The sequence below is a fragment of the Cebus imitator genome, unplaced genomic scaffold (assembly GCF_001604975.1).
Source record: "Cebus imitator isolate Cc_AM_T3 unplaced genomic scaffold, Cebus_imitator-1.0 Scaffold104, whole genome shotgun sequence".
Taxonomy (NCBI): Eukaryota; Metazoa; Chordata; class Mammalia; order Primates; family Cebidae; genus Cebus; species Cebus imitator.
Window position 1 is genome coordinate 5,452,890 of NW_016107419.1, and position 11,248 is coordinate 5,464,137.

An 11,248-nucleotide genomic window follows, 5' to 3' on the forward strand; every position below is an offset into this window, starting at 1 on the left:
ATTCTCCTGCCTCAGCCTCCTGAGTAGCTGGGATTACAGGCACGTGCCACCATGCCCAGCTAATTTTTTGTATTTTTTTAAGTAGAGACGGGGTTTTACCATGTTGACCAGGATGGTCTCGATCTCTTGAGCTCGTGATCCACCCACCTCGGCCTCCCAAAGTGCTGGGATTACAGGCTTGAGCCACCACGCCCACCCAAGAAAAACATTTTTACAGTCCAGAGGCCTTTTATTTTTTAAAAAACACCTATTATGCATGAATTCACAAAGAAGAGGTTCCATCAGCTCAGATTCCTTTCCCTTGGTTTTCACACAGTGCGCGTCTCTGGGTGAAGCAGGCTGGCGCTTCAGTTAAATACAGGTACCTTTCTCTTTGGCGTCCTTCTTTTTCCGATCATTTTCCTTCATGCGTTTCAGGAAACTATTTCGGCTCCTAGAATGCTTAATGTGCTCAATATGCACATTAATTCTCTGGGTATGAATCTTGCCCTTAACTTGCTTGTTTACAACAATACAGCATGCTGGGTGACGCTGTAGACTCTTCCAGTTTTGCCATGATTAACACTTGTGGGGCACTCCTTTTTAAACAGTATCCATTACCTCATTGTCTACAGTATCACCTTTCTTTTAGATTCGCATATAAGTGGCCAAAGGAACAACTCCGTGTTTTCTAAAAGGCCTAGAGAACATCTGTCTGGTGCTCCTCCTCTTTCCCTTTGGGTTCGTCATTTTGGTGAATTACTAGAAGATGGATGGTTCAGGCCAAAGGGAATTCTGACTATTCTTTATACGAATACAAGATAGCATATTCCCTCTATCAGTTCTGACAGTATATTTGTACATTTTGAATTTACATAACATAAAAATATACTTATTCTAAAAACATAAGATAGCCTTCTCACCTTGAGGCACCAAATGCTGTACATGTGAAATAAAGCTGTCTAGTTTCAAATGGTATTAGAAAAGGACATTTACTGGTTAATTGTTCACACCAGTCTGGTAGAGCCCCACTTGCCAATGCCAATGGTTCCTGTGAATTAACAAATAAGAATGTCTTAGTGCTATAAGGCAATTAATTAATTAATTAACTTTGAGACAGAGTCTTACTCTGTTGCCCAGGCTGGTGTACAGTGGTGCAATCTCAGCCTCCACCTCCAGGGTTCAAGCAATTCTCTGGCCCTAGCCACTCAAGCAGCTGGGATTACAGGCATGTACCACCATACAACAGCTAATTTTTGTATTTTTAGTAGAGACAGGGTTTCGCCATATTGGCCAGGCTGGTCTCCCACTCCTAACCTCTAGTGATCCACCCGCCTTGGCCCCCAAAGTGTTGGAATTACAGGTGTGAGCCACTGCACCTAGCCCTATAAGCAATTATTTAAAATGACCAAAAAAAAAAAACCAGTCCATTCTAAACCTGTAATTAGGAAATACATGCAAAGGACCATATAGTTCAAATTACCAATCAAAAGGAAGGGAAAGATGATGAGAGGTAGAAAAGAAAGTAAAGGGAATATTTGGAAAAGTCCAACAGTAACAGAATGAAGAGTTCAGCTATCTGATTTTATTACCTCAATCTGCTGTAATATTTTTGTTGTAATTTTTTTGCTAGTGAATTCATCTGGTGGAAAAGTAAACTGAGGCTGTTCATCACCATCTATAAAATTAATTAATATAATTAATAAACATATAAACTCACTTGCTTTAAAACTGCTATAGAAATGAAACAAGGCTTCTTACAGACCTTCCTGGGATATTCTTGAATAAGGGTCACTTGCAACTATATACAGAATACGCAGAAGCTGAAGGACATCTTCTACTCCACAAGAGTTCTGTCCATTGCCTGCTTTGGCTTGAGGTTGTTCTTTTGTTAAATTAAGAATATCACTACTTTGAAGAGTAGAAATGGCCCCCTGGTTTAACCCAGACTTTGTTCCATGCTCACAAAAATCCTATAAAAACAATCAGAAAAACTGGCCATTAATTACATTTTCAAGAAAAGCAGTGTATCATTCTGTCAGCATTACCATGAAAAGGTTTGAATTTTTCAAAGTGCCTTCTTTTTAAATAAAAACATGACACAAGACATAAATCAAGGCATTCTAAACCATTAAAATTCCCAAATATAACCACTCTAAGCTATGGTCAAAATCTGTATTCAGATCCAATGCTACAAGCCATATTTGAAATTTTGGAATTTGTGCATTAACAGTGTTATTTCAACCTCATTTTAAAAATTACGTCTCAATGAACTGCTGTTCTTTATTTAAGAAGCTTCCAGCCGGGCGCGGTGGCTCAAGCCTGTAATCCCAGCACTTTGGGAGGCCGAGCCGGGTGGATCACGAGGTCAAGAGATCGAGACCATCCTGGTCAACATGGTGAAACCCCGTCTCTACTAAAACTACAAAAAATTAGCTGGGCATGGTGGCGCGTGCCTGTAATCCCAGCTACTCAGGAGGCTGCGGCAGGAGAATTGCCTGAACCCAGGAGGCGGAGGTTGCAGTGAGCCGAGATTGCGCCATTGCACTCCAGCCTGGGTAACAAGAGCGAAACTCCGTCTCAAAAAAAAAAAAAAAAAAAAAAAAAAAAAAAAAAAAGAAGCTTCCAAAGTTGCAAAACAAAGCACAAAGCCATTTGCAATCAAAATAGTGTTTTGATGCCAATATATACCTTATATGCAGCTATGAGCTGAGAACAATTTCTGTTTTTCCTAATACTTTTATTAGTGCCAGTTAATTTCCAGTGGCGCAGGAAAGCAGCATCTGCATTCTTCTGCAGGTAGGTTATCAAGTCATTCTTTGGTAATTCATCAGTGCCAAGGTACTGCTCCACATGCTCTATAGACCAGCAACCCTACAACAGGAAAAACCAAATGTTGGCCTTTCCCAATTATAAAGTCTATGGTATTTCACATGCATTACATGAGGTAGCTTTAAGATCATGCACTTACTCTAATCTAAAGAATTCCATGTTAGTCATTATTCCCTTCAATGTTCAATTGCAATACTGTGCTAGTTTTACTATTTTTCTTCTTTTTACTAAATAGCCGAGAGTAAGACCAATTTTCTAAAAATAACTTACCATTTTTCCATTTTCCTTTTCTTTATCAGAATCCTTCATTTCTCTGTACATGATTCTAAACATGAAGATATTATTCAAGTTAATTCATAAATGATTTGTGATTATTTCCAATAAGACTTCAATTCTTTAAAAAAATAAAAATAAAAATCCATCCTGGCTATGATGGTGAAACCCCATCTCTGCTAAAAATACAAAACAGTTAGCAGGGTGTGGTGGTACGTGCCTGTAGTCCCAGCTACTCGGGAGGCTGAGGCAAAAGAACTGCTTGAACCCAGGGGGCAGAGGTTGCAGCACCACTGCACTCCAGCCTGGGCGACAAAGCGAGACTCCATCTCAAAAAAAAAAGTCATTCACTAGACATATGCCTACATTGAACATCGAACTTAAAGAGAATTCTTTTTGACTATATTTGTTGTAAAGACAAGGTTTTGCTATGTTGTCCAGGCTGGTTTCAAACTCCTGGTTCCAATCAATGCTCCTGCCTTGGCTTCCCAAAATGCTGGGATTACAGGTGTGAGTCATGATACCTAGCCTCAAGGAAGATTTTTAAGAAAAAATATTTGTTAAATGAAACCATATTCTTGAGTTATGGTTTATAAATTTAGTATTATTACCAAAAAAGCATGTATCAAATCTAGAAGCTTTAAAGATATGACTGTATCAACTGTTATGCAGCATAAGGTGATTTGGTTGTTGTGGAACATCACAGAGTGCACTTACACAAAACAAAATGGTATAGCCTACTATCTACCTAGGCTATGTGTTATAGCCTATTGCTCCTAGGCCACGAACCTTAATGGTGCATCACTGTACTGAATACTATAGGCAACTGTAACACAATGGTATTTGTGTTTCTAAACATAGAAAAGGTACAGTAAAAATATAATTTTTTAATCTTATGGGACCCCTGCCATACATGGTCCATCAGTCACTGAAAGGTTGTTATGCAGCACATGGCTTTAACTGTTGTAAAAATACAATGGAATAAGAAATAGGTTCTCTATGTCTAGATGGAAAGAAGGATAGAAATAACAATGATCAGGAGTGCTTATGTTCAAATAAGGCAGTTGAGGTCAATGTTTAAACTGCAATAAAAATTAAAGGGAGGTTTTCCTAGCTCTTGGGAAGTTGGGGGGGAAAAAATTGAAGGGAAGGAAAATAACATTATGATTTTCTGTTCTATCTCAAAAGGACCTACATTACTTTTATTGGCCATTATATAAGATTATCAGTAATGTTAAGAGAACATCATGATTATAATTATATTATTAAATAATAGTTACTTTATAGATAACATTTATTGAACACTTAATACATCCTAGGGAGTACTGAAAACACTTTGCAGGCCAAGCAGAGGCTCAACGCCTATAATATAAGCATTTGGGAGGCTGAGGTGGGCAGATCACTTGAACTCAGAAGTTCAACACCAGCATAGGCAACGTGGTAAAAATTCCATCTCTACAAAAAATACAAAAATTAGCTGGGCCTGGTGGCACACATGTGCAGTCCCAGGTACTCAAGGGACTGAGATGGGAAAATCACCTAAGTCTGTGGAGTTTGAGGCTGCAGTGAGCCATGATCACACCACTGAACTCCAGCTAGGGCAACAGAGAGAGACCTTGTCTCAGAAAAAAAGAAAACACTTTACACATATTAATTCATTAATTCCTCTCATTTTATAGATTAGGAATGTGAGGCACAAAACTGTTAAATAAATTTACCCTAAGTAATCGATAATTATTTGTTGAATGAACAAAGGCAGGTATTAACCTACACACCCCCAAAATAAAGAACAGAAAGATACTTAGTGCTCATACGTGATCTTAGTCAAAGAATTCAAATAACGCTCTTTTTGACAATTACATAAGAAGCTAGTGTAGACTGTAAATGTCCTTCTAGTTCTAAAACTTAATTGTTCTACACCAAGAGTCCCAAACACTATTATCTGTTCCTGTAAGCCAAGAGAATAAAAATCAAATCTTTTCTGTTCCGATAATCCAAAATAAACACCGTATTTCTTGGCTCATACACTATGACATTATCTACCAAAACATTAAGTTAAAATTTCTTACGTGTATGTAGGCTCCCAAATACGTCTAAGTTTATCTGATTTCACATTGCCATTACAGGACAACTGAAGCAATTTTTGTACATAGTAAAAGATGGTTGATCTGAAATTGGTGAGTGGTAATTCAACTTCACGAGTCGTTCCAAGACCTGTTACTTTCAAAGTGAGGGCTAATCGAGGTGACGGAGTACATTCAACTTCTTCCAAGAGCTCTGAATGAGGTGTCCCTAAAAATTTGGAAGATGTGTGAAAAACAATTATACTAAAACAAGCAGTCCGGACAGGATACTACACTAGGCAACAACGCTACATTAAATCCAATCTCCTCGGCCACACATGAGGCTAAAGGATGTCAGCTACTTAAGACTCTCTAGGCTTCAACATTTTTGTTTTCTGTTTCTTTCTTTCTTTTTGTATTTTTTTTTTTTTGAGATGGAGTCTTGCTCTGTGGCCCAGGCTGGAGTGCAGTGGTGCAATCTCAGCTCACTGCAACCTCCACCTCCCGGATTCAAGGAATTCTCCTGTATCAGCCTCCTGGAATTATAGGTGCTCAGCACCACATCTGGCTAATTTTTGTATTTTTAGTAGAGACAGTGGGGTTTCACCGTGTTGGCCAGGCTGCTCTCAAACTCCTGACCTCAAGTAATCCACCCACTTCCGCCTCCTAAAGTACTGGGATTACAGGCAACAGCCACTGCACCCAGCATGTTTTGTTTCTTTTTAATGAGAATAATTACACCTATGTCACTGAAAGAGTGCTAGAACAGAAGAGATGTGTATGATATAGAACTTATTTTTTTTTTAAATAATACTAACTGTATGAATACTTCGAAAACATTTTAATTTTATAAATGATGCCAGGTGCAGTGGCTCACACTTGTAATCCCAACTCTTTGGGAGGCTGAGGTGGGTAGGTCACTTGAGGTCTGGGGTAGACCAGCCTGGGCAACATAGTGAAACCCGTCTCTAATAAAAATGCAAAAATTAGCTGAATACGGTGGTGCCCACCTGTAATCCCAGCTACTCAGGAGGCTAAGGACAGAGAATCACTTGAACCTGGGAGTGGAGGTTGCAGTGTGCCAAGATCACACCCCTGCACTCCAGCCTGGGTGAAAGAGCGAGACTCCATCTCAAAAAAAATTTTTTTTTTGTAAATGAGAAAACTAAAATTATCCATACTCAGAAAAAACAATATACTCTGGGCCAACCTTTTATCACACTGAATAATTGGATCATGAATAACTGGATGTGTCAACCTTTTATCACACTGAATAACTGGATCACAAGGTAAACACATTTACACACACACAAATATAGTTTCATAATGTATTTGGTGGCAAATGCTCTCCTTTTTTATTAGCTCATGAATGTTTTCTTCATTATCTTTTTTATTTTTTACTTTTTAAAATTTCGAATAGAAGTTGAGAGATCTTTGAAGAGAATGTTTTCTTCATTATCATGATAGTCTTCTAAAATATTATTTCTTTCACTGCACAATATCTCACTCTACCTAAACAAGACATATTCCTGTTACTGGATATAATTAAGGTCATTTCCAATTTTTTGAAAATATAAATACTTTTGTAGTCACCTATGTGTACAAAACTGGGTACAGAGCTAATATTTAAAATTACCAGTGGCAAAAACGCTTTATCATAAGATACGAAATACACTGGCGAAGAGCTCTACAAAAAGTTTGTGCCTATTTATACTCTCTAGAATGTGGTTTCCTTTTTTGTAATTTATTTTTTTTCTCTGAGATCCAAAGAAACAAGGTTTTCCTTTTTGAAGGGACCTCAGAACAAACATCTTGATCAAACAGTCTATCTATCCTCATCAAAGAACATTTATACTACAGAGTATACTTACTTTAATATTTTAATATTTAATACAGGTATCTTTCTATCAGTTAAAAAATATCCTCCACACACTAAATGAATCGACAAAGTCAATCTTTGTTAAGGATAATATACTGATTATAATAGCTGACATTTATTGAGGCACATTATCAGGCAGCATGCTAAGTACTTTATACACCTTACTTAATTTAAGCTTTTTTTTTTTTTTTTTTTTGAGACAGAGTCTCACTCCGTCACCAGGCTGGAGTGCAGTGGTGCGATCTTGGCTCACCGCAACCTCTGCCTTCCGGGTTCAAGCAATTCTCCTGCCTCAGCTTCCCGAGTAGCTGGGACTATAGGCGCTCGCCACCACGCCCAGCTAATTTTTTTTTTATTTTTAGTAGAGACGGGGTTTCACCATGTTGGCCAGGATGGTCTCGATCTCTTGACCTCATGATCCACCCGCCTCAGCCTCCCAAAGTGCTGGGATTACAGGCATGAGCCACTGCGCCAGGCCTAATTTAAGCTTTTTAACTGCCTTGTCAAAGAGGGACCTTTATTCTCTCATGTAGCAGATGAAGAAATTCAAGCTTAGATAGTTTTTGTGACTTGCCCAATATATCAGTTTCCTACTGCTGCTATAAAATATTACAACAAATTGGGTGGTTTAAAACAACACAAATTGGTCAGGTGCAATAGCTCATGCCCATAATCACAGCACTTTGGGAGGCTGAGGTGGGGTGGGTGACTTGAGGTCAGAAGTTCAAGACCAGCCTGGCCAACATGGTGAAACCATGTCTCTACTAAAAATACAAAAATTAGCCAGGTGTGGTGGCGACTGCCTGTAATCCCAGCTACTCAGGAGACTGAGGCAGGAGACTCCCTTGAACCCGGGAGGTTGCAGTGAGCTGAGATTATGCCACTGCACTCTAGCCTGGGCAGCAGAACGAGACTCCATCTCAAACAAAAACCAAAAAATTAGCTGGCCATGTTGGTGTGTGCCTGTAATTCCAGATGCTCAGGAGGCTGAGGCAGGGGAATCCTTTGAACCCAGGGGTTGGAGGTTGCACTGAGCTGGGATTGTGTCATTGCACTCCAGCCTGGGCAACAGAACAAGACTCCATCTCAAAAAAACCAAAAAACAAACAACAACTACAACAACAACAAACCCACCATAAATTTACTATCCCACAGTTCTAGAGGTCAAATGCCTAAAATGGATTTGCAGGGCTTCATTCTTTCTAGAGGCTCTAAAGGAGAATCTGTATCCTTGCCTTTTCTAGCACCAAGGGGCTGCCCACATTCCTTGGGTCACTGCCGTCATCACTCTGACTCCTGTTTCCTTAGTCACCTGTCCTCCTCTGACTCCTCCCTCTTGTCCACTGTGTCCACTTGGATGATCCAGAATAATCTCCCCTTCTCAAGAGTCCTAATTAAATCTGCAAAAGTCTCTTTTGCCTGCTGTGATAATATATTCATAAGTTCCACAGGTTAGAACCTGAATGTTTTTAGGGTGTAATTAGTATGCCTACCACATTCTATAATAGAGTTGTAAGGTATAAGGTTGTCACCTGGGCCAACTGACTCTAGAAGGCATAACTGTAACCACTGGATGGCCTTTCAAAGTTGAGAGGAATAAATCCTTAGGAATTTTGATCCAGTAGAAAATACAATAAAAATTTCCCACCTTTAAGTGGGACTTTGCTTTAAAAATTGCACAAATACAACATGCTGGTTTTTAAAATTTGAAATGATTTATAATTTGCTCCTTTAAAAAAACTTGTACTTTTTAAATAATTTGTGGCTGACTAAAAAAATGTTTTTATAACCTGCTTACAGAAGGCTAAAAAAAATTTTTTATAACATGCATACGCAAGCAGCACCTTACTTTTCAAACTATATATAACTATCTGATGTAATATCTATTCAAATTAATTAACAAAACCAAAACATCCTATACCTGGGGGTGGTATTTCTAAATCAGTTGTCTGCTGAACATTAGTACGACCAGGTCTAGGATCAAAAGCAGGAACCAATGCAGAAAATTGCCTCTTTAGCACATAATCATCATCCCATGTTCTCCGGCGTCCTCCTTTAGTTTCGTACTCTTCTTCTTCCTATCAAAATAAAATTTCACACATAGTCAAACATCATAAGATGCAAAATTTCACTGTTGCAAAACAATGTATTAGTTCTTTAGAACTACTGCATTTCCTTAGCCATATTTCTTATACCCAAAATGAGCTAACCTAAACATGTACAGATACATACATTTCTTAATCATTTCAGTTTACCCAAAGTTGTATCAGGGATGGTTATACAAATCTACATGTCATCAAATAACAACCATTCACAAACACTGTCAATCTCCTAGCTTTGTTACTGTACTAAAATTAGGTAATATGAAACTAGTCAATGGGAAAAATTAGGTAAAGGACACATAAGACCTCTCTGGAATATTTTTGCAACCTCCTATGAACCTATAAATATTGTAAAATAAGTTGGTTTTTCAAATGTAAATTGCACTTCATACTGAATTACATACATATCAAATAAAATGCTGGGGAGTTGCTTTAAGTTACTATGAGGCAGACAGCATGTAAGCACACACATGCACATGCATAGCCCCTTGGTTAAAACACTTAACTAAAACAAATTGACATTTGACAGCTCTGGTTCCAGAATGTTTGGGTTTGCATCCTGGAACCAAAACTACTTTTTTTGTTTTGTTTTGTTTTTCTGGAGACAAGGTCTTACTCTGTTGTCCAGGCTGGAGTGCAGTGGCACTATCCTGGCTCACTGCAACCTCCGCCTCCTAGGTTCAAGCAATTCTTCTGCCTCAGCCTCCCTAGAAGCTGAGAACACAGGCACCTGCCACCGCACCCAGTTAAGTTCTGCATTTTTAGTAGAGACAGAGTTTCATCATGTTGGCCAGGCTGGTCTTGAACTCCTGAGCAGGTAATCCACCCACCTCGGCCTCCCAAAGTGCTAAGATTACAGGCTTGAGCTACTGCACTCAACCCAAAACTACTATTATATGTGTGACCTTTAGCAATTACTCCATCTGAACATTAGGGCCAATAATAACCCTTAAAAGGTAGTTGCAAAGAATTAGTTAATATACATTAAGTATTAAGAACCATGCCAGCCAGCACAGTGGCTCATGCCTATGATCCTAAGCACTTTGAGGGGCCAACGTGGGCGGATCGCTTGAGCCCAAGAGTTCGAGACCAGTCTGGGCAATGAAGCGAAATCATGTCTCAAAAACAAAAACAACTCTAGCACTTAACTAGTGATCAGTTAAGTGTTAGCTACTAATAAACTACTCTTACTGCATCTACTACCACATCTGCTACTACTACTAAAACTATAAATCTTAGAGACTATATATTAATCATTTTAATATATTTTTACTGTTACCCAAAGGCCAAGATAAAGGGGTTTCAAGCATTAAATTCCTGCATGCATTATGTCACAGCAATCATGGATTCTATATGGAATATGGCACCCAACCAGTAGGGGAAGTTTCTTTTTGTAACTGTTTGGTAGCTCCCTCCTCTCACACCTTCCACAATGCACATTTTTGTAGGTATTTTGGTTGGTGTTTTACTATGAAAGGAGAAAAAACATATATGGTAGGGAAGATAAACATGAAGATATTACCTGCTCCCCAATAGGTCGGCTCCCTGCTCCAGCAGGTACCTGTGGTAGCTGCGAGGTAACAGCATGATGCGTTACATCAGAGCGGGAGCCAGCTCGACGTTGCAAAGATGGGCGTCTCAGAATCTAAAACAAAACCATGCCAAGAGATACATGTCTAATTATTTGACCCATATGCCCCCATTCAGCCATGACCTGAAAATATTAACCTCTATTAACAAAAGTATCACTGAAAACTTTTTCATTAGCTATCTTCAGAGAAGTTATGTGTTTAATGTTTTAAATTCATCATGCATTTTATACTAACTTCTTTCATAAGAAATATGCTATTGTGTTTTCTTAGCAACCATATACTAAAAGCATTTTAAAAATTTCTTTACCCCATTAAAACTCAACTTATCTTTTTGAAATCTAATAACATTTTATAAAGAGAAAATTTAAGTATACAGTTAGTTACAATAAAGGGTATTTTTAAGGCACAACTTTCAATTAGAAGACAATCCTAGCGATTAAATATTGAGAGTTCTGGATCACATTGCCTAGGCTTGAGTCCCCATTCTTCTGCTTAACTCTGATAATAAGGGCAAATTATTATTATTTT

General features: G+C 38.5%; 1 protein-coding gene across 1 annotated transcript in view; it reads right to left on the minus strand.

Moving 5' to 3' along the window:
• The window catches only part of HECTD1 (HECT domain E3 ubiquitin protein ligase 1), a 94,644-nt gene that overhangs the window by 9,557 nt on the left and 73,839 nt on the right, over window positions 1-11,248 (minus strand). Inside the window, exons 27-34 of the mRNA XM_017537597.2 lie at window positions 10,651-10,773; window positions 8,948-9,104; window positions 5,154-5,376; window positions 3,082-3,136; window positions 2,671-2,853; window positions 1,745-1,952; window positions 1,572-1,657; window positions 903-1,030 (exon numbers count right to left, since the gene is read on the minus strand). Coding sequence (XP_017393086.1) covers window positions 903-1,030; window positions 1,572-1,657; window positions 1,745-1,952; window positions 2,671-2,853; window positions 3,082-3,136; window positions 5,154-5,376; window positions 8,948-9,104; window positions 10,651-10,773 — 1,163 coding nt within the window. The remainder of the gene's footprint in view (window positions 1-902; window positions 1,031-1,571; window positions 1,658-1,744; window positions 1,953-2,670; window positions 2,854-3,081; window positions 3,137-5,153; window positions 5,377-8,947; window positions 9,105-10,650; window positions 10,774-11,248) is intronic.